Source organism: Hippocampus bargibanti, linkage group LG16, assembly GCF_051943395.1.
Source record: "Hippocampus bargibanti isolate YZ-2025 linkage group LG16, ASM5194339v1, whole genome shotgun sequence".
Lineage (NCBI taxonomy): Eukaryota > Metazoa > Chordata > Actinopteri > Syngnathiformes > Syngnathidae > Hippocampus > Hippocampus bargibanti.
Window position 1 is genome coordinate 5,996,349 of NC_142749.1, and position 23,795 is coordinate 6,020,143.

Consider the following 23,795-nt stretch of genomic DNA (forward strand, 5'->3'; position numbering starts at 1 on the left):
GGTAGTTTGTCTATTGTGCCCTGCGACTGGCTGCCCTTATACAGCTGGCAGAGCCTCGAGCACACTCGCATGACCGTATTAGAAAATGGATAGATGGACGGACAGAAAGAAACTTCATCTGTGTCACCTCCATCAGATGTGTGCCGCGTGATGAGTTCAGAAACCATTCGAGTGTGGCGTATTTCAGCGCATCTGCTTCAATCGCCGTGTTTTTCTTTATTGTTGCCTTTTTGTGCGCCAACATTGCTCTTTCCATTCTTCATCTTGACTCTTGACTGTTCTTGGCTGTGTGATGCAAAGCTAATTAGTTTACATTTTTAGGGCAAAATGCTGACTCTTCCCTAAGTATCGACCAAGCGCACAGATTGGCTGACCGCCAATAAGGGATTGGTTGGGGTAGGAGGTGTGTGCATGTGTGTGTGTGTGTGTGTGTGTGTGTGTGTGCGTGCGTGTGTGTGTGTGTGTGTGTGTGTGTGTGTGTGTGTGTGTGTGTGTGTGTGTGTGTGTGTGTGTGTGTGTGTGTGTGTGTGTGCGCGCGTGTGCGTGTGTGTGTGCGTGTGTGTGCTTGTGTGAGTGAGGCGCCTCCTGGTGGCCCACAGCAAAAATACATGAGGCTCCAGATGAGGTAATGTGCCTTTTTTGGGGTGTTTACCGTTGTTTAGTTTTATTTGGTGGTGGGTGGTGTATTTCATCGCTAGGCCTTCAGTAGTGCTATGGCTGAATCAATCCAGACTGAAAAAAAGTGTGGTTTGATTTAGTACAACCCCACGAGAGGGTATCATTAGTCAGGAAATAACTAACCAACTCTTTTTAATGATGACTATTTTTTTCTTGAAAAGTCCGTCTTGAAAAAGGCTTGAACAGTAAATCTGCAACCAAATCCATTTCTTTTTCTCCTTCAGCCAATGTGGGTTGGCAGCTCGCTACCAATACAGTGTTCTGGCTCTGGCCAGTATGCTCTTGTCACTAGCAGCTTTTGATCAGAGCAGTTTTCGCAAACAATGATTGTCTAGTGAATCGCCAACTCAAAATCTTATTGGTTAAAGCAACAGTTTGATCAACACATTTCATGCTCTAAGGCCTGCAGAACTGATTGTGAAGGTATATTGTTGACCCTGGTAACAAATGATGGCCGAAATGTAAATGCTTAAATACGAAAACACACATCTATCTAGAAACAGGGGAAACGTCATGAAAGGAAGCTGAAAGACAATTTGGAATTATTTCATAAGAATTCATGGACAGAATATAATAATTGACATCTATCGGTGATTCTGATTTTTTTAGGCCAGCAGAGAAGGCTTTGCAGGCCTTGACGATCCTCCACTGGTTTTGATTTGAGTTTTTACAGTTCTTTAGCTTTATTACACTTTGCGTAATACGACCAACAGTAGTTTGTGAGGGACACTGTAAAAGTCAGTGGAAGGCATTGAAGTTGACGTCGTTGGAATTGTATTGGTTGATTCGTGCATGTGGGTGCACTTTCGGTTTATCTTGAAATTTTCCCCTGAAGATTAGCATGGCGTTTTAATATTTTTATAAAACACTGCTGAAGATAGTATTGTGTTGTAAGAAATGACATTTTTCCCCCTTCAGGTTTCCAGCTCTTGTAAGATAGCCAACACTGAACGCCAGCTGGTCCAGTTCCCGTTGATGCTGGTGGAGGCTCAATATTCCGCTTCCCGCCAACTCCGCCTGCGCCAAGTCCCTTGCCTCCCCCCCTTGCCATGGCGATGAGCAGCGAGCCTGGCATCGAAAGGTTGGGGTCCAGTTCTGAAAAACAGAGCACCAGTCTGACAGACATAATGGCCGCCATGTCCACAGAAGATCTTGGTGCTTCGGTGAGAAATGGACGTGCTCAGCTGGACAGGGATCAGCCCAAAAGGACTCAACCGTCACGTCCTCAGTTGACTGGAAGGAAGTTCTCTCTGCAGGAGAGAGGCACATACCTCTCCTGCGGTGGAGACTACACACAGATTTCTCCTCGGGTGGCTCGAAGGCCCACTGTGGAGTCGAAACGCGTGTCCATATCAGATACACAGGTGAGTATTCATTTGAGTAGAGACCATTTTCCTGGAGTTATTGTTTTTCTGTTTGTTTTTTTTTGGTAAAGGAAAAAATAAACCCCAGATTAAATTCGGGCTTGCAGAGCAACAAAAAATACATATATAAAAATATCTTGACCAACACAGATTGCGTAATGCTTCTTTCTATGTAAAATGTACAACATAGGGTCATGAAACACGATACAGTGAGTCGACACAGTTCTATCAAACAAGATCGTCATTTTTAACTTAATTTCTGGCAGGCTAGCAAGCACATTGTTTCGCGTCAAAAATGGGATTTGCAGATATGAAGTGCACAGCCATTGATATGTGATGCTAAGTGGTGAGTTCAGCTGAGGCGGCTGCAGCACTGCATGACCAATTGTTCAAAAACAACCATGTGAGAGAGGGGGAAGAGGGAGAGAAACCAAAACCTATGTGAGCACCACTACTTTTTAGCTTCGACAATACTCTATATATGTAACCTCCCCCACTTTTTCTTTTTAAATATCCACTGTCCTCTTTCGTCCTCTCATTAGCTTGCACGGACCAATCATAACATTGCCAATAGTCCAACAGTGGGGGCTATCACATTCATAGCACTAGTTTCCCCGACTGTATGTTTTTTAACATTTTCCAATCAAGCTTGAATATGCAAATTTATCATAGTCATTGATAACATTGTCATTGACTGCACAAATCATGCTGCCTAAAATGAATACATGTTTGTGTATCTGGTTTAGTGTTACCATAAAGCCTTGATTGTCTTCAAAAGATGACCCTGCGGCTTATATCCTGGTGCGCTTTATATGTGAACTAATATTGAACCACAAGAGGTCACGCAACTACTGTCAGCAGCTACTGACTCCATTACCCTCTGTAGAAGAAGCGATGTGTAACCCCAGCATCAACTGTAGCACCTCATAATGTGGTGTGTCTTATATTTTGGAACTTTTATATATTTGTTATATTTGGAAAATGTTTTTCATTCATTGAAGGTGCGCCTTGTAATCCAGTGCGCCTTATACACCGGAAAATACGGTATTTTTTGTCAACAGTCTAATTAAAGAAAACCACCATGATGGCAACAGTATTTTGCTTTTAAACATTAAATAAAAAAATATATAAACCGAATGCCTCTGAACCAAAGCAGCCCAGAGTTTGACCCATTAATATACTTGACCAGGCTAAACTCTTTTTTTCGCACTCTCGTTCTTGTCCCTGCCCACACTCTCGATCACAGTAGTCAGCAATCTCCAACACAAAATTCTCATCCCAGCGGTGATTTTTTTTTCTCGATATTGCTAGCCCTACAAGAAAAACCTTATATAACCTTCTTCATAAAAGTATTTTTTTCGCCTGGTGGCCTTGCAACATGAGCTGCTGCTGTGTATTATTTTTTTATCACGCTATTCCTGTCTGTTTTTGCAACATCGACAAAATGTTCTTCCCCTGCTCTCACCCTCCGAACACAAGCCTCAGGCGATGCTCTAGCTTGAGCCATTGCCACCTACCAACTCTCGTCAGATATGCGTTACATCCAATTTTACTGGGGATCCATCTCTTGATCCTACTATATGAGCACTAAATGGCTTTGCCGTGTGTGTGCGGATTTGTATGTATGCATGTGTGTGTGTATCCGTCCCCATACCATCCAAAGCCTGTGTGTCGTTTGCTCTCCTCCACCGGCTGGCTGACTCTGACCTGTCGTGGCAGTGGTTGCTATGGTACTGCAAAGCAGCCTTTCAAAGCAATACCACTCTAATGGACCCTGCAGACAGTAAACACCAACTACTGACTGCACCATCGGCTACCCGAAATCAACTTTGGGAACAAACAGCCGCGTGTTGATTCAGCATTTTTTTCTTTGTCAGTGTGCGTTACGATTGATTAATGTTTATGTTTCTACTCTCTCACTTTCCCCTCTTAATTTTCCCCCATGACAGGATTGTATCCAATTGAACCAGTATAAGTTGAAGAGTGAAATTGGAAAGGTGAGTTTGGCGTTGCGTGAATGGCACGTCCCTGTTTCACTGTGGATTTGTGGTGTTCAAAGATCGCTTGCACACGATACACTGAAAAGAAAGTTGATTTATCTCGCCATGGGGAATTAATCAGGGCACTGGTGCCAAAGTCAAGGCCCGGGGGGCCAGATCTGGCCTGCCATATCATTTTATTCAGCTCACGAAAGCAAACTAAGCATGTCAAGAGACATAATGCTTGCTAAAGTCTGAACTAAAGCTTCCAATTGTCCCATGTAAACCACAATGAGTCATTATTCTTGACTTCAGATTTGAAAACTAGTTATTCATTAATTTATTGTGTGTTCTATATGTAATATGTGGAGGAGATGAAACATTCTCATGGTTTCCCGAAATTCATAACGGACCTCAAGAGGATATCATGACTACAATGTGTCCCGGGGCAAAAAAGTGAGTTTAACACCCCTGAATTAGGGAAAACGTTCAAATTTTGAAGCTCTTTGCTTTAAAACCTTTAAGGGACAGCGGTTACTACAGTGGACAGCCATCCATTATATCCGGTTACATGGCATGAAATAGTTAATATAGTGCAGTATCATCACAAGTCACACACCGGCATTATTTATTTAGCATGTAAAACAATAGCTACTGGATATAAATATTCCTGATTAAATCCGGTCAGTTTTGGTGCTAGCAGTTATGTCTGTCACAATTGATAAGGTAGTGGTGGTGGACCCCCAGGCCTCCAAAAAAGCAGGCAGGAGCGAGGAGCAGGGTGTATTTGACAAATTGCATTAAATAAAGTCGGCAAGAACAAAATCTTAAACAACAGTCATCTGAACAAAAAGGTCCAAAGTAGCAAACAAAAGCATGACTAAAACATGACATGACGAAACACACCTCATGGTGTGAAACAAACAATGACCCGACACTAAATGGTTGTGCCGGGAGTCCTTTTAACTGCTATTGATTAAAATGACCCACACGTGTGCAGCTGCAGGCTGGGCCCTACAGTGCCATCCATTGGTCGCAAACCAAAACGTGACAATGTCCTTCATATGTTTCTTTTGTGATCTATTTTTTGCGACACAAAACACGAGAGACACATTATCTTTGACAGAGGTGTTAAACTAATTTCTTGTCATGGGCCACATTTTAATTACCATTTCCTTTGGATATTTGTGATGACTGTAAACAAATAAAAAAAATACCAATCATAACTTTTCAACATTTGTTGAAGTTGCCGTACCGAGGGGTTTGGTTCTAAAAATAAAGTTGGTAATATGTCTCTTATTTCTTACAAATCAGAATTAACCATTTTAGCAAGCATCGTTCAAGTTGACATGCTTGATATGCCTCTGTGTGCCACAAAAAAAGGATGTGGTGGGCCAGATATGGCCCCTGGGCCGCGAGTTTGACACCTATGTTTTAAAGCATGTATTTTATGATTAAACATTGTAGATGAAGATGAGGATGTGTTACGAATGTTGGGACACAAAATGAACTGTATCAGTCAATGCATATCATACACCGTTCCCAACAATTTCTGATTCTTTTGTCTCCATTTTGAAAAATTGGAAGGAATATGACAAAAGTAATTATTGTGTCCGTTAGTTTAAGTCATAAAGCACGCAACCTGTCTTCCACATGTTTGGTTTAATTTAAAAGCAGCGATGTGAGAGAAAAATGCTAGAGGCAGACAACCCAACTGAAAGTAGCACAGTAAGTCGAGATCCTGGAGCGGTGTGTGTGTTCCGGGAAGCTGTCCGAGCCCAAAACTTTCGTTTTGAATGCATTAAGTCCTATCGTCTCGTTTGGATGCATTTCTTTGATGTTTTTTTTTTTACTGAGCATTAAACTATGGGGAGGGAGAAGCCTGGATTGACAGCTGGATCTTTGTTTTGCAGGGTTCTTATGGTGTGGTCAAACTTGCATACAATGAGGATGATGACAAACATTATGTGAGTTGGAAAATATATTTACTGGTTCGTAAATTAGCTAGTTAGTCAATTGTTTTTCTTTCCATCACAGTTATGACACACGTCTCAATTTTGCGTTTTTCATCACCAGAAGTTTTTTTTATGGTATATTCTTCTCGTTTTCGTTACTTGGTAGAAACCAATTTGTCAGACAATGCAGGTCTGTGCTTTTCACGCCCACCTAACCTGACCACCTACACATGGGTCTAATGCTGAAAAAAAAATGTTGGCTAAAATAAAAAAACAACAACAGCTGGGTTATCAGTGAAGTGTTTACGAGGATGATTATTTGTTTTTTGTTTCTTCTTCTCATTTTTTAAAGACATGCCCATTTTTATTTTTCAAAGCATTCACTGCTGATGTTGATTGTGGACTGCAACAGAAATGGACAGACTGTGGGTACTGGAGCTTGTCTCCGGTGACATCTGAGTATCCGTCCATGCATTTTGTAATCTACTTATTCTCACAAGTTTCACGGTCCCAGCTGTCTTCAGACAGTAGGCGGAAGGTGGGGGTTGCGAGAAACCTTGAACTGGTTGCCAATGATTTCTGAGTAGAATCCTAATAACTGTGACAGGAATCAAGAGTGAAACAGATGAATAATGACAGATGTAAAAGGTTGATTCTGTACTCTGGTAATTTGAATTTTGTTTCACACAAGCTTATTTTGTCCCATCTGCAGCTTGTACTGCACATTCACTGAGTTAAGTCCTGTACACACTCAGACAACAAGGCAGGGCGTACATGTCAATCGTCTCCTTGGGGATCCAAATTGATCACTAACGTTACCACAACTTCTATAGTAACTGCTCTCTCAGTGCTGCAGTGCATAAAAAGAGAAAAACACGAATTAAAAAATTGGTAGAGGTTTGCTCTATGTTAGGTTTACACCATTTGAGGGATTTTCCTCCACTTGCGCACCAATGGACAATTTACAATGTTCAATGAATGCATGTTGTAGAAAAATCATTTGTAGAAAAAATCACAACACAGAGCTGAATCTTGAACCATGACACTGAAATGTGAGACAAACTTTTGGATTGGATGAGATCAGCCTTTATTAGTCTCGCAATGGAGAAATTTACCATTTGGCAGCAGCAAAGTCATGAAAGGAAGAAGTAAAAAAACAAAATACAGGTCTGCTGTAAAGGCAGGCACACTCTCGGTGCCATCTTAAAGTCAAAACAACAACACAACTAAATGAATAATGTGACAACATAAAAGACATAGACAGTCATTCAATCTTAAGCACTTTCTGCATCCTCTTTGTTGTATGAAGCAGTTCTCGATGAAAGAGGAGATAATCAAGAGTCCTTTTCAGCAGTGGATCAATGACGTTAGGGTGAAATGTGCACGTCTGCCACAAGCTAAATGCAGAAAGCAAACATGAAGCTGACGAAAAGATTGTCTCGTATCTCCCACGTAAATTTTGAACGTAAATCTTTGAACTCTTTCAACAGTAGCCAAAATGGAACTGTATAGTGCCACTTAGCAGTTTTTTTTTTTTTTTTTTTTGACGACGATATAGTGCAGCGTGTTCTACCGGAAACAAATTCCTTGTGTGTTCTACATACTTGGCAATAAAGATGATTCTGATTCTGATTCTGAAATGTGCATCAATTCCAAGCCGCGACAGTTCCACATACGCATCTGCGCTCTGTGGTGACGCTCCTTTCTTCTCATCGCGGGCTCCTTAAGCCAAGCATCCATCCAGCCGAAGACCGTCCATCAGTACCAACGTATCCACTGAACAAAGTGAGGCTGTGAAAATGCTGCCCATGACAGGCGCAAAAAAAGCACAATCGCCCCAGAGTTGTCCAGCGATGACATATGTTTGTGCTGGCGAAAAGGTGCAACCGCTCAGCACAGTCTCCTCCTTGATGAATATCGTGGTCTAAAATGGCTACACCAGGCTGCACATAATCCATCCATATTTTACATTTGATCTCACCACTACTAATAAGATGACTAAAGTTACTTTCACAGTCAAACTTTCGGTCAGCAGTAGCTTTTTGTACATTTTCTTACATAAAGGTTATAAGGAGATTAAAAAAATCAGTCAAAGCTTTAATTATAACGCTGTGAGGTCGCAGATACACACCTGCCAATACATTGTTTCTGCTATATATAATAAAAATTGCTTTTTGCCTTGCAGGCCATGAAAGTGGTGTCCAAGAAGAAGTTAATGAAGCAGTGTGGTTTTCCACGTAAGTCAAGACCCTCCCCGAGCCCTCAACAACACAAAAAGTCAACTTTTTATATTGGAGAAAAAAAAAACCTATCAGGAGGATTGTTTTTTTTTTTTCAAAGAATTCCATGTACAGATGAAGGGTAAAAAAATCATCATCAAAGCATATTTGTAATTGGTTTTGAGGCCCACTGGCACTGAATTGCTGCATCAAACGGGCTATTACAAAGGATCTAATCACACCATTTGGTTGTGTGTGTGCGTACGTACGTGTGTGTGAAGGCATTAAAATGATGTTCTTGCATGAACAGCATGCCAATATCCCAAATCATGATTACTTTTTCAATATGACGAAATCATTAACACACACTCCCCCTCAATTCTACTCTTGTTGCTATTGGTAATCAATGCAACTGTTTCCAAGTGTGTGCTCGTTTGTGTGTGTGTGTGTGTGTGTGTGTGTGTGTGTGTGTGTGTGTGTGTGTGTGTGTGTGTGTGTGTGTGTGTGTGTGTGTGTGTGTGTGTGTGTGTGTGTGTGTGTGTGTGTGTGTGTGTGTATTTGTGCCGGTGCACCATGAAATATATTTCTTAATTGCATTTGTACAAATCAAGTTTGAATGTTTTTTTTTATTCTAAATGTGTGTGTATGTGTGCACTTTGGGGATTTTGCAGGTCGCCCACCTCCGAGAGGACCAAAAGCAGTCCAAGGAGAGCAGCCTAAATTCTTGGGCCCATTGGAAAGAGTCTACCAAGAAATCGCCATCCTCAAAAAGCTTGATCATGTCAACATTGTGAAACTAGTGGAGGTGAGTTGATCACTTAGTGGAAAAACAAATACATACTGTATCCAAGAACTCAAATTAGAATGTTGTGTGAGCATGTGAGAGTGTGGATGTATGTTACATTGTGTCGTTGCAATGGAGATGACCGACCTGACTCCTGAACTGTGATACAAAGCCCAGTAAAATGAGGGGGTGAGAGAGAGAGGGGAGGCTCCAGCGTCTGCCGGTATAAACATCCAGGCGATAAGGGTTCCAATTATTAGATTGGGAGTGCCATGTTTTTTCTAAGCAGTGAACCTGCCACCATATCATGTCACCTGAAATCTTCTTGGGTCAAAAGAACTTTTATTTTGAGTTGAAGAGGAGACTGCATTCCAGTCCCTTTTGTTGTGCCGTTATGAATATCGAAGCCCATGCAGTGCAGAACAGATAATAACCAATGAATGTTTTGTGTCCATTTGTCACAGATGGCAGGGACAAGCAAGAATATCATCCATGCTGAGTCATAGAGTATCGACCGCTTTTTTTATTTGAAATTGAGTTACTCTTTTAATCACTCTTAGTCAGCCACTACATTAGTCAGCAGCCACCAAAGTACTACCCCGCGACGGGCCAGTCTTCTTTCTGTGTGATGACTTACTACTTTTCAAACTATATTTAAAAAGACTCATATTTTCATGATTAACACAAACATTTCAGCCAACTGTCTTTGATTAAAACAAACCATGTTTTAATGTGACTTAGAAATTAAATTAGCTGAAAATGGCAACACGTTTGAGTATGATAGTGATGTTGCGATTGTGTTTATTGAAATATCTATCCATACATCGATTTTTGGTCCGCTTATTCTAACGAGGGCCGCGTGGGTTGCTGTGGCCTATCCCAGCTGTCTTTGGGCAGTAGGCAGCGGATACCCTGACCCGTTTGCCAGCCAATCGCAGGGTAGATACAGACAAACAGCCACCCACGCTCACAATTACACCTCGGGACAATTTAGCGTGTTCAATCAGCCTGCCATGCATGTTTTTGGATTGTGGGAGGAAACCGGAATACCCAGAAAAAAAATCGGGCTCAGGGAGAACATGCAAACTCCACTCACGGAGTCCCGAGGTGAAATTGCTGTGAGGTCAGCGGACAAACCACTGGACCACCCGCTGTACTATATTGAAATATAAATGGCACATTAACTCACACTAGTGCTATTATGATTGTTTTGTATTAGCTTTCCACTTGTCTTTCAGCTGGCATTTAATGATCTGCTATTGTGTAATCATCCACGACTAAAATGCAAATGATGCATTTAAAAAATAAATCAATACTTCTCCCCCCACTTTTACATCTAATTAAGGTCATTCCTATCTCTTCGACAGCATATTTTGGATCTAACACGGCACTGGATAATAAACCAACATTCCCAGATGAACTGGCACAATTCACACATGACTTTGACAGACCGTAGGTTGAAAACGACTTTTCAGCTGTCACAAGACCTCTTTTATTTTTATATCTGTATGTAGTTGTTTTATATTTTCATATAATACTACATATGGTGATGTCACGAGAGGCTGGGTCCTGGAGGGGAAATATCTTCCCCTAAAATGGCTTCACCCAGAGAGAGAGTTTTGGGCCCATCTGGTAGAAGGCAGCAATCCAAACCCCACAATTGTGGCTGATCATGGCTTGATTGGCATGCAAGGCAGAGAGCCTCTGAGTGTGGTGCCCGGGGAGACAAGCTCCATTGTTGTGCTCTGTGGAGAAACACAGAGAAAGTGATTGTTGCATGGAACTCGTCGCCAGTTGGGACCATAGGACAGAACACTGAATTTGGACCCTTGCTAAAGGTGGTTAGGCTACCTAGGAAGGACGTCAAGAGGGGTGAGGCCTAGAAATACATGTGAGAGAACCTCATCTTCAGTTTCACCTCAAAAGTGACTTTGTTATACTTTGAGAATTGGAAGGGACACTATTCTTGCCTTTTTTTGCTTGTGAATTCCCCCTGAAAACCTTTATTAAAATCTTTGTTTGCATTCAAACCTGTCGCCCATTGCACTCCTTGTCCTGCCCCGCTGAGAGCTAGACTCTCATGACATTACAATATGTATCTAGACATTTTATCATATATTGGCCATACATCTTTGCATATAAGACTAAATATATTGTCTAATATAAAATGTAATATGATTATGGTTATTTATAAATATAAAATTGCATATATTTGGTCCTGTATGAATGCATATATTACATGATATTTTGAATATACAGTAAAGTCTCGTTATATCGATATTCTCGGGAGTCGGAAAAAATATCGATATAACCGGACTATTGATATCAGAATCAGAATCATCTTTATTGCCAAGTATGTAGAACACACAAGGAATTTGTTTCCGGTAGAACACGCTGCACTAGTATATCTGATCCTGTGGCATGTAAATTTTCTCCTTGTGTTCATAGAAATAGTATCGTAATAAGCAGTACTATCGATAAAACCGATATCGATATAACGAGACTTTACTGTATTTCAATAAATGAAAAATGGCATTTTTAGATTTTCCAATATACAGTAAAGTCTCGTTATATCGATATTCTCGGGAGTCCGAAAAATATCGATATAACCGGGACTATCTATATATCCGACCCTGTGCGCATGTAATTCTCTCCTTGCGTTCATAGAAATAGTATCGTAATAAGCAGTACTATCGATATAACCGATATCGGTATAACGAGACTTTACTCTATTACAATCATAATATATTGTGAACTATATATAATATATTATGGACAATATATGATATATTGTACAATATATGTATTGACAATATATAATACATGAATGTAAAATGTAAAATATATTGGGAAATGACATTGATGACAATATATAAAATACCTTGCAATATATTACAGTTAAAAGATTGAAAAACGATTTTTGTCTCATAAGGGATGGCAGTCATTTTTCAAAATGTTTTGTCACTACTTGTCAGTCACCTCCTTGTTTGTCTAACAGGTGCTGGATGATCCATCCGAGGATAACCTTCACATGGGTATGCACGTTGCATTCTCTTTTTGTCGTTTCGGTAACTGGCCTTCTTATAACTAATTCAGTTTGTCCATAGCTTTCCTTTCCGTCTCCCCATGGCACATGCTAACCCTCATCAGCACTGCCAGGTCACAGTTGGACAGTCAAAGCCCTCGTTTGCTTAATATAGCCCATTTTCACAATTCAATGGTCCAATTCATTGCCAGAAATTTGCTGTTGACCCGCTACACCCGCGAGTGAGGATGAGCGGCGGCCAAACATCGTGACATGTTTGCATGAATTGCTGACTTATTTTGTCTCTGGCATTCATATTTACTTATGCATTCTCTCTTTTTTTTTTACAGTGTTCGAGCTGATGCGCAAAGGGTGAGTGCAACGCATCCTTTGTGAATATTTGAAGGCTCGTTCTTTCTGTTTCTATTCCTCCTCTTCCCTTCATTTCCTCATTCCCTCCATCCATCCGCTCAGAGCCGGCGGTGTGCCGGTCTTTGCGCCTTTTTTCCTTCAAAGGGATTTGTAATAAGTTCATACTTATTACCCGAAGAAGTCAGCTCCTGCATGCAGGGGCTGCCTCCCCCAGACAGCTAAAAATGGGATCAAATGAAATGAGACCTGTTGTTATTACATCAGGGCGCGAGGGAATGCGGTTAAACATGACATGCTTGCATGCACGCAGTTGATCGGATTCACGATTTGATCTTTTAATCTTGAAGCGCAAGGTCAGGAAAGATACATGTTGTTTTTGATTACAAAGGTGATCCACAAAAATCGGTTTAGTCTCACTCGTTTTTGAGAAGTAAGCAATGTGCATTTACAGTTACTAAAAAATGATTGACAGCACAAGTTACCCATTTCTTATTTAATAACATCCAATGCGAAAGATCTATTGATATATTTTGATTTGTATGAGAAAGGCATAATGTCAAAAATGAAAAAACGTCAATAATGACTAATCTTGACAGTTTTGTTTCATCAGACATGAATACTGTTCTGTACCTGCTGGAAAAAAGGCAGGTCATTACATATTTAACTGAATTTGTGTATGACCGTGTTGTGGAATCACTTCACTCTGACATCTTTCCTGAAAGAGGGAAATGAATTTCATAATGGGAATCGTGAAAATGTAATTAGTCCATCTGAATCCACAACTCCCTTTTGCATCTTTCAACAGTTTTTCCTCGTCTATCGGGCGGTTTGCATAATTGTGATGAAATAGTTATCTACCAAAACTTAATGAAACCAGATTTACTGAATTGTACTCGGATTTTTATACAGCCTTGATTGTACAGAGAATATCCCAATGTAACAGCACTGAAAGCACTTGTAGAACAGGTACATTGTAACACTCTATCATACATCCCGGCCGGCCTTGTAATCACAGTGTGCTGATCAATGGCATTCACTCCCCAAAATTACCTTCAGCGAAAGCTTTCAATTATAATTGGGCGAAAAACGCCCGCGGCATACATAAATGTGGCGTTGGCGATATTCGACTTTGACTTTCCATTTCGCAATCTATCAATACCAAGCGCCGCTTCTCATATTAGAGTGCTTCTGAAATGGAAAACTGTGTGCACTTTCAATTTGCAGGCCGGTGTTGGAAGTACCCACTGACAATCCATTGTCAGAGGAACAGGCAAGGTTATACTTCCGGGATGTCATCCTTGGTATTGAGTACTGTGAGTATCCTTTACATTGAAGCCTCATACGGGGGTCAGTGACTACAATTATAAGGGACATTTTTAATCTCATAAAAACTGTGACCACATTTAATTGTGTGGATTATGACCATTGTTTTGTGTCTGCTTCAAAGGATACTTTTCAGAAGCATATGGCATTCAGAAGCATAACAGGACATACGAGAGTGCGTCTGCTTACAAGCTTATCAATACTTTGCCGACACTACAGTTTATACCTTAAGTCAGTGGCCCCAACATTGTTTTTCCTTACAGACTGGATCAATGTCAGTAAATATTTTCTGGGACTGGCCTTTAAGGTGTGACAGATAACAAAATACAACAACATAAAATGATAAGACCTGCATGAAAACGTATCTGGCCGCAACACTCTTCTTAGATTGGCTGTGGTCACATTTAACCATACCTTCAAAATAAGATACGAAGGAAATACTGTACAAAGTATATGAAAAATACAACTCACCCTCGCCTTATATGATGCAGCTCCTCGGTTTCCTTTTAGGAGTAACCCATCATGTGACCTATAAGCGATCCCTGACATGCGTTAAGAGTGATATTGTAGACAGACAATTTGGTATTTTTTTCAAAATAAAACGTTTCAGATTCCAAAATGAATAAAATTGATTCAGAAAGGAATGAAACAGAAGTAATGAAAGTTATGTATTCGTTCTCTGCAGCGCCGTACCAAACGACCAACGGACCGTAGCGGTCCACGGCCCAGAGGCTGCGGATCGCTGCCTTAAATCATGTTTCGTTACATGTTCCCTGGTATGCTGCAGTAGATTGGTTTCACCAGGCTTTGGTCCTAATGATCCAGAATCAATACTCGCTTGCGATTGCACCCTTCAGATAAGTGTGGAGAGTACTAAAAAGAAGATAACCTCTTGTGCTGAGGGGGTTTTCAGCGAGTTTGATGAAGGAGGTTCTTCTGAAAAACCCACCTCTCAGTACTCTACTTGATTTTTTTTCATGCTTCAGGTTATATCAAAGTCTCCATGCGAAGACATATTTTATTTATTGTTTATTAATACCCATAGCTATTAGAATGTGCTCATACTCGACTAGGCATGTCCAGCTCCGGTCCTCCGGGGACACTGTGCTGCCTTTTTTCCATCGCTTCTTTCTTCAAGACAATAGATTCTAAGGATCAGCTCATCAGGAAACCCTAAAAACATGACATCCTCATCATTTGAATCAGATGTGTTGCAGTAGGGTCAGATTTAAAATAAGCAGGTCAGCGGCCCGTTGGCACAAGACCATCTTGTTTGTTCGGATCAGCAATTCCTTTTGTTTTGGATGTTATGATAATCAGCACATATCATAGATGCTTGCAAGCATGGTAATGATGAGCAATTTGTTGTACCTTTTTAATAAGGTGCGTTGTACTGTTTAATATTGACACTGGGGTCTGTGTGTGTGTCTTGTTCTATTAGACATCACACGAGCGTTTGATACAGTGGATCACCCTTCGCCGGCATTAGTGGGTGTTCTCCCGGGTTACGTTTTAAGGCACTTGTGGTTTTGGTTCTATTTTCTGTCTTTGAGTTACATTTTTGAGAAAACCACCAGATCTATGGCCTGCGAACCAAAAACAATTCTTGCTTCTTAACTCATTCACTGCCAAAAATGTGTCAATTCCAGTGCCACGGTTTTTGTAATTTTTACTTATTACTAATTGCAGGACCCACAGAATAGGGAGTTTTAGGACTACATAAACATTCAGTACAGCGTTACAAACCTTGGACTCTTGTCTTTCATGAGAAAAGACCCATAAGCTATATGGGTCTGGAGTTTTCTGGGCTTCAAATGGGGGCAGTTGTACAAAATAGCGTACATACATTTTGATGTATCTTCTTTTCCTTTCGGCTTTTCCCTTCAGGGGTCGCCACAGCGAATAAATGTCCTCCATCTAAGTCAGTTTTGTGCATCCTCTTCTCTCACACCAGCTATCTTCATGTCCTCATTGACAACATCCATAAACCTCCTCTTTGGTCTTCCTCTCTGTCTCCTGCCTGGCAGTTCAAGGCTTAGCATCCTTCTCCCGATATAGTCACTCTCTCTCCTCTGGACATGTCCAAACCATCTCAGCCTGGCCTCTATGACTTTCTCTCCAAAGCCTCTAATATGACTTGTCCCTCTAATGTACTCATTCGTAGAAAACCTCAACATCTTCAGCTCTGCTACCTCCAGCTCTGCTTCCTGTCTTTTCTTCAGTGGCACTGTCTCCAGTCCAAACATCATGGCTGGTCTGACCACGGTTTTATACACTTTTCCTTTCATCCTAGCTGAAACCCTTCTATCACACATCACACCTGACATTTTTCTCCAGCCGCTCCAGCCTGCCTGGACATGCTTCTTCACCTCTTTTCCACACTCTCCATTGCTCTGGACAGTTGACCCCAAGTACTTAAAATCCTCCACCTTCTTTATCTATTTTCCCTGTAGCATCACTCTTGCACTTGGATCCCTCTCGTTCACACTCATATATTCCGTCTTGCTACGACTGATCTTCATTCCTCTCCTTTCCAGGGCATATCTCCACATCTGTAGTTTCTCCGCCACCTGTTCCCCGTTCTCGTTACAGATCACAATGTCATCTGCAAACATCATGGTCCAAGGAGATTCTTGTCTAACATCGTCTGTCAGCCTGTCCATCACCATAGCAAACAAGAAGGGTCTCAGAGCTGACCCCTGGTGGAGTCCCACCTCCACCTTGAATTCCTCCGTCACACCGACAGCACACCTCACAACTGTCTTACAGTCATGATACATGTCTTGCACCGCTCTGACATACTTTTCTGTCACTCCAGACTTCCTAATGCAATACCACAGCTCTTATCTGGGCACCCTGTAATACACTTTTTCCAGATCTACAAAGACACAATGTAATTCCTTCTGACCTTCTCTGTACTTCTCTATCAGCATTCTTAAAGCAAACACTGCATCTGTCATACTCTTTTATTTGCATGAAGCCATACTGCTGCTCACAAATGTTCACTTCTGTTCTTAGTCTAGTTTCAACTACTCTTTCCCAAAGTTTCATTGTATGGCTCATCAACATATTGATGTATATAGTGCTTTAACAACAGCTGAAGCCGTAACAAAGCGCTAACATGGACAAAAGGCAAATGCTGCCCACTCGTGGGAAGAAAAACATTGCCGGAGGTCTGACCAGCGCCTTATTGGCACCCCCGGAAAGATAAAACCAAAACTCGAACAAATTTGGGAATGGCAGTGAATTAGTTAAGATGTGTTGTATTAATACATTCACTGGGGTCTGTTTCTTGTTCTATTAGATCTCACACCAGCGTTGTGCGTTCATCACCCGTTGTGCATTAGCAGTAACATTCCAGAATGGTTTAGAATCTACTTGGCAGACAAGACGTTTTGTGTTAGCCTTGGTTGCTCTGTGTCCCAACTTGTATGATGTTCACCAAGGTTACATTTTAAGGCCCTTGTTGTTTTGGTTGTATTTTCAGTCTTTGTGTTAAATTTTTGAGAAAACAACCAGATCTGTGTCTTGCTAACCAAAAACAATGCTGTCTTCTTCAGACCAGTTCTGTCGTGTCTAGAGGAAATCCCTATGATACAAAAGTTATTTACTGTCAATGAAAAGAAAACCCAAGTCATGGCGTTTAGTTCCAGTACTATATTGTCTTTGCTTATGCAATTTACGACACATTAAAAGATAATGCAACTACATTTTGTAAATCTGAGTATTCAGTCATTATTGGATTGGATTGGATCGGATTGGATTGGATATGCCTTTATTAGTCTCACAGTGGAGAAATTTACATTTCACAGCAGCAAAGACTGCGGTAGTTTTAAGCACTAATTATGAACCTGTCTTCACAGTGCACTACCAGAAAATTGTACACCGGGACATCAAGCCTTCTAATTTGTTACTGGGTGATGACGGCCATGTTAAGATTGCAGATTTTGGAGTGAGCAACCAGTTTGAGGGCAAAGACGCTTTGCTGTCCAGCACGGCTGGTACTCCTGCGTTCATGGCGCCAGAGACCTTGTCAGACAAGAGGAAGAGCTTCAGTGGAAAAGTAAGTTAGCTACATGGTGGATGGATGGATGCCTATATATTGGACACATTTCCCTTTTGTTAGAGAAAGTTAGTCACGCACTACAGTCTAGTGATTAACACCGATGGCCATGGTGATGGATTGTACAGTCTCAGATTTCTCATTTCGGATCAGAGTCAGAGCTGGTTAGAAATTTCTGTGCTCTGAAATTCAAACATGTACAACAATGGGTACATTCAATTTCCTTTTGAGGGATTTTGATGAGTACCAAGAGTACAATAAATTGGAATCCAGCTAAATGTACCACTAAGATTATAAAAAGGAATTCAAATGAAACCAAAAAATGACCTCTGTGTGCCTGGTCAGTAACTCCCACTTCCACAGTCATTGCACACACAGACACAGAAGATACCGTATTTTCCGGTGTATAAGGTGCACCGGAGTATAAGGCGCACACCCAATGAATGGTGTGTTTTTCCATGTGTAAGGCGCACCGGACTATCAGGCGCACTTTCAATTTAGAAAAAAATGTTTTCCAAATATAATATATAAATATAGTAGTATTGCAAATTTAAAGCACACAACATTGTAAGGTACTGCAATAGAGGCTGGGTTTACGCACTCCTTCTTCTATAGGGGGAAATGGAGTCAGTGGCTGCTGACAGTAGTTGCAATAGCTATTGTGGCTCAATTTTACTTCACATATAAGGCGCACCGGCGTATAAGGCACAGGGTCATCTTTTGAAGAAAAACAAGGCTTTTGGGTGTGCCTTATTCACTGGAAAATATGGTGCTTGAACTAACTTAAACTGTTGGCATCCATTTGATTATATTACTCCCTGTTATTCAATCTGTTTTTTTGCAGTGTATTTTTTACAGTTTTAAACATCTCACCCAATGTATTGTTTGTTTGGTTGTTGGTTGGTTTATTTATATATTTGTTTTTTAGGCGCTGGATGTTTGGGCCATGGGAGTCACTCTCTTCTGTTTCATCTTTGGAAAGGCAAGTTTGCTTCTTTCCTCTTTGTTTCAGCATTTGGTTGACTTATTTCAAGAAAAGTGTTTTGACGACGTGATTGTTAATTCATACTTCCGCACCCTCAGCCATTCAGTTGAATTAGTATCAAATAACTTATCACATACATCTCTTTACGATTTTTCCTCTCGCAACGGAATAATTGAATCTACCTCTCTTGTGTTTGTCCATTGTTTCCCAATGCCTTGTCTGTAGTGCCCGTTTATTGACGAGTACATATTGGCTTTGCACAATAAGATCAGGACCAAAGCTGTGGATTTCCCCGAAATGTAAGTTACCCACCCTCCCCCACCGCACCACCACACACCACCAATCTATGAAAAAATAGACAGGCCCAGACACATCCAGTTCCCAGGTCAATATTTGAAAGCATTTACCTCTTATTCCGTCTGCATCTCAGACACAAATATGTCATTGCAGCGCCAGCATGCGTTAAATGTCACCCTCATGTGATCAAAACAAGCAAAGAAAAGACACACGGAGACAATCGGCAGAATGGCATTACATGAACCTTTGTTTCCTTTTACCTCTTGAATCAACAGACACGTCTTCTCTGTAACTTTGAATGAAACATTTCAATCGGGATAATGCCGCAAGATACTAATTAATGGAGATGTCAAATTTGTCATCATTAACTTGTTTGTTATAGTACGACAACAATAGCCTGCGTATTGCTTAGCAACATGCAAATGTCCTTTTCACAAAAAAAAATCAAATTCCATCATAAGTGCTGGTTTGAAGTATGCCTGAACGTGAACAACACTTATTTGAGCTCATCACTAAAACATTTGTGAAGAACAAAATGTCAACTTAGCTTTCACCAACTTCTCAGTTCCCCACAATGAAAGACTGAAATGGCTTGATTTTTTTTTTTTAATGGCAGCTACATTTCTCGCGGGCCAATCGAGCTCATTACAAAATTTATACATTCAAATCAGCTTCTCGCCATGTGAGGGTTTAGTAAAAACAAGAAATGTGACTGCCTGATTTGTGAAGCAGCTGAAGTACAATATCATATTCATTCTCATTAACTACCACTAGTAGCAAAGTGGGGGAGTTTATTTCCTTCCTAAAAGATTTAAAAAAAATAACATTTAATTTTAAAGGACAACCGACGTCTCCGGACAAGTTTTGTCCATAATTTGTAAAATGGCTTCAAATGACTTCTAGTGAGCGTATTTTAAAAAGATTCCACCGCATATAGCTATATTGTACGTTTTAAGACTCGCGCTGAATATTCAGGAAGTCTTGTTTTTGAGTTGGTGACGAGTCCGTACGTGACGTCACTAAAGGAACGCACCCTGGCCGAAAAAAAGACAAATTGTCGCAGTCCTTCCATCATGTCAATGTATTTTGCTGTATTATTTGGTCTGAAAACCTTGTGTGTCATCCAAAAGCCGCCCGAAGAGGGTGTCCGAGCTCCATATAAGGAATTTATCAGCCTGTGGAAACGGAGGTGGCCACAGGAGGTCGCCATTTTGTGCCTCTTCTGGTGATCGTTTCTCCCCAATGTTGCCTAAAAATGGCATGGAATAAATTCTTTAATCGATTGCAAACATGTATGCTTTCCTCTTCAGAACTATTTGAATCATATTCATAACTGGAGGTGTAACAAGAAAGCATATTCTTCGAATCTGAAGCCATTGTTTCTATTCTGAGGCAATGCAAGACGTCTTGGTGTGACGTCACGAACTGGGGGCGGGACTTTCTCAAAATGCCCAATTCGCAGCTCAATTTTTTGCAGATTTAGGACACTTTAAGTCATTTTTATTGGTGTTTTGCATTTGAATAAAAATATCATACTGCGTGTTTTGGGTATTTTAGATGCTATCAAACGTTTTTCTGATGTCAATTAACAAAAAAAGTGACGTCGGTTGTGCTTTAATCAAACATGATTACCAAGCTCAGTTTTTCAGAGCTTCGTTCCATCTTCGTTTTCCATCTTAAGAGTCTGTCGCTGTGCAGTGTAAATATGGCACCATCCATGGGTCATTACGTGCTTCCATTTATTTCAGCTGGTTTAATTCAGTGGCCAGTTAAGCGTGCCGTGAACATCTGAGCGATAACAGGGTTTGTATTTAAAATGACTCTCTTAATTCTCAGCTCTGTACTTAACGCTGCCTCACTTGAACTGGATGTTAGGTCTACACACCCCTGTTTAAATTATGTTATGTAAAGTTATGTATGTATGTTACTTATGTAATGATGTACAATTGAGACTTACGTACATCCTTACAAAGCTGGTCCCACTGTTAATGTGTGGGATGACATCAACAACTCCGTAGATTAAACAAATATACTATAATAATTAAATTAAATAAGAAAAATAATCTTTCGAAGAGGGCAAGTCAAAATGTTACCAATTATTTAAAATTCATCCATGTTATTTGTTTGCATCGGCAAAACACAAACAAGCAGAGGTCAAGAAGCCAATTTTGATCATGACACTGTCAACTCTAAAAATCGACTTCATGATTGGCACCCACAACTTAATATCTGGCAGCAAAAAAAGAATGAGGGGGGGAAATCCGTGACTTCCTGTAATCATCAACAAGTTCCTTCCACCTTTCTGTCAGTTATTTGGGTGCACTTTTTTTTAACCAACTGGCTCTCAAATTTGAATGCATTTGGACAAGAATCTACAAAACAAACCTTAACCAACCTCTACCAATTTTTGGGGGGAAGGCCAAAATGTACTAATTCACTGCCAGACAGGCGTAAAAATGTGTCCACTCCAGTGCCAGGGTTTGTGTCATTGTCACTCAAATTCAAGGACCCACAGAATATTGAGTTTTAGGACTACATAAACATTCAGTGAAACATAAGAAATATTAGACGTTCGGCTTTCATCAGGAAAGAAAGAGTTAATTCCCAAGTTATATGGATCTGGAGTTACATGAGTTTGAAATGAGGGCAAAATATGATGCAATTCATACATTTTGGTTTATATAGCGCTTTAACAAAAGCTGAAGCTGCAACAAAGCCTTAACATGGAAAATAGAGAAATGCGGCCCCCTTGTGGAAGGGAAAAACTTAGAGAGGTCTGGCCAGGCCTTTATCAGCACCCAAACAAGAAAAAACAAAACCCGAACAAATTCAGGAATGGCGCTCTATGTCATATTTTCTATTCCTGAATAAATTCGGGAATGGCAGTGAATTAGTTAATTTTCATCAAGGCTGTTTTTGGGAAACAAAACAATGTTCTCAATGATATGTCTGTGTAAGCTCTCAGTCGTACAGTAGTGGTTCATCGATTAAAATGTTTCTTCAGCGGTCATTTGGACCTCTGTGAAGGTGTCGGACGTTTTGCTCCTCAACCGAGAAGCTTCGTCAGCGAACTATTGGGCCAGAGCTACCAGCAAATGTTTGTTAGCTGACGAAGCTTCTCGGATAAGGATTGAAACATCGCATACCTTCAAAGAAGTACAGACGACCATTGAAGAAACCTAATCATCAATATTCTCAATGATTATAAATTTTGTCTTCTTTTTGTGTTGTTGATTAATCTAAAAATAATGCAGCCATTTAAGTGGCGCGCGTGCGTGCGTGTGTGTGTGTGTGTGTGTGTGTGTGTGTGTGTGTGTGTGTGTGTGTGTGTTACACAGCAGCAAATTAAATTTGCATGGCAGCTCATAAAAGCAAATGAAATGTGATCAAATAAAATAACCAAACACAGATAAAAACAACCATTCACTCACACCGAGGGACAATTTGGGGTGTTCAATCAACATGCATGTTTTTGGAATGTGGAAGGAAAACCGGAGGACCCGGAGAAAACCCACGCGGGCCCGGGGACAACATACAAACTCCACACAGGGACGCCGGTCCGTGTTTTAAACTCACGACCTCTGCACTGTGAAGTCAGTGTGCCTACCACTCGATACTGGGCTTCCGTTAAAAGCAAATTCCATGTCAAAAACATTTGGATAAAATTCACCACTTCCACCAAATGAACAGTGGATTTTACTTTAGGGCCGAGCAGCATCAAGCACATCCAAAATTAATTATCAAAGTAAAAAAGACTGATTGGGTGGACTGATTAGAAACATGAGGTATGTAGTTATGATTTTACTGTTTGATTAACAACCATCAAATTGTCATCAACGATTCCAAGTGCTGTTTGAACATGGCTTGGATATTAGAAAACGGGGAATAATTCTGTCTCAACTGATGTTTATTTGACACGAATGAAATCTTCAAGATCTACTTTTTTGAATGCGGAGGTAATATCATATTTTGCACATATCACAATAACAGTCCAGTGCATTCAAGCAATGCATTCAAGGTTGAGTCTCAGTGTCTGCTTTCTATTCATTTTCCATAGGTTCCTCATTAACCCGTGGCAAAAGACATTCTAGCTTCAAGGTTCTCCCTATCTCCTATGAACTCGGCTTACTCAAACAAGAAATCTGTTGTCAACCTTCATTGACTCCCACTCGTTAGTGCAGAAGAGAGTTTGTTTGAATAGCTCCTCAAGCCATGAATATAAAATTTAAAGAGGGGGTTACAATAACATAGAATAAGCCCTTAGCTTCACTCTTATCATGGCGTTTATGGCGTATTATGGCATTCAGTGAAGCATGGTAATTCGTGATCAAGTCTCCCCTCCCAAAAAGTTGCCCACAGCATCATTATTTTGTGTTTTCCCTTCAGACCCAAAATCAACGAAGAGTTGCGGACTCTCATCTTGCGAATGCTGGACAAGAACCCAGACACCAGAACAACCATCCCTGAGATCAAGGTAACACGAGAGAGAAAACAAAATCTGAAATTTACTCCACGTGGGTTCGTCACTTGATGCTTGGCTGTCATCGCTCACACTTAAATTGTTTCAATATACTCAACGTGCTTTAGCACATGATTGAACCTCCCCCAATGGAGGACAAGACACAATCGGGCACTGGTGTATGAGAGGCCGGGATATCCAATCTCGACAGGATGGCATTGCCTTCTCCGGTTAGTTCTTTTGCCTGACACAATTAAATTGTGTGTCTATGAGTCATCTTGAATCTTCTTCC

General features: G+C 40.7%; 1 protein-coding gene and 1 long non-coding RNA gene across 3 annotated transcripts in view; one reads left to right on the forward strand and one right to left on the reverse strand.

The window, feature by feature from the left end:
- Window positions 1–1,607: 1,607 nt before the first annotated feature.
- Window positions 1,608–3,739, reverse strand: LOC148886191 (uncharacterized). Its single transcript, XR_016117966.1, has 3 exons — window positions 3,697–3,739; window positions 1,950–2,004; window positions 1,608–1,773 (listed from the first exon to the last, which is right to left on the reverse strand). It is a non-coding gene; the product is annotated as an uncharacterized LOC148886191 (long non-coding RNA).
- The window catches only part of camkk1a (calcium/calmodulin dependent protein kinase kinase 1a), a 35,465-nt gene continuing 13,383 nt past the window's right edge, over window positions 1,714–23,795 (forward strand). For both annotated transcript variants that reach the window (XM_089017811.1, XM_089017812.1), the window contains exons 1-12: window positions 1,714–2,042; window positions 3,992–4,039; window positions 5,935–5,988; window positions 8,162–8,213; window positions 8,867–9,000; window positions 11,978–12,014; window positions 12,355–12,376; window positions 13,601–13,689; window positions 17,563–17,762; window positions 18,691–18,744; window positions 18,973–19,046; window positions 23,431–23,518. In XM_089017811.1, coding sequence (XP_088873937.1) covers window positions 1,728–2,042; window positions 3,992–4,039; window positions 5,935–5,988; window positions 8,162–8,213; window positions 8,867–9,000; window positions 11,978–12,014; window positions 12,355–12,376; window positions 13,601–13,689; window positions 17,563–17,762; window positions 18,691–18,744; window positions 18,973–19,046; window positions 23,431–23,518 — 1,167 coding nt within the window. In that variant the 5' untranslated portion in view covers window positions 1,714–1,727. The remainder of the gene's footprint in view (window positions 2,043–3,991; window positions 4,040–5,934; window positions 5,989–8,161; window positions 8,214–8,866; window positions 9,001–11,977; window positions 12,015–12,354; window positions 12,377–13,600; window positions 13,690–17,562; window positions 17,763–18,690; window positions 18,745–18,972; window positions 19,047–23,430; window positions 23,519–23,795) is intronic.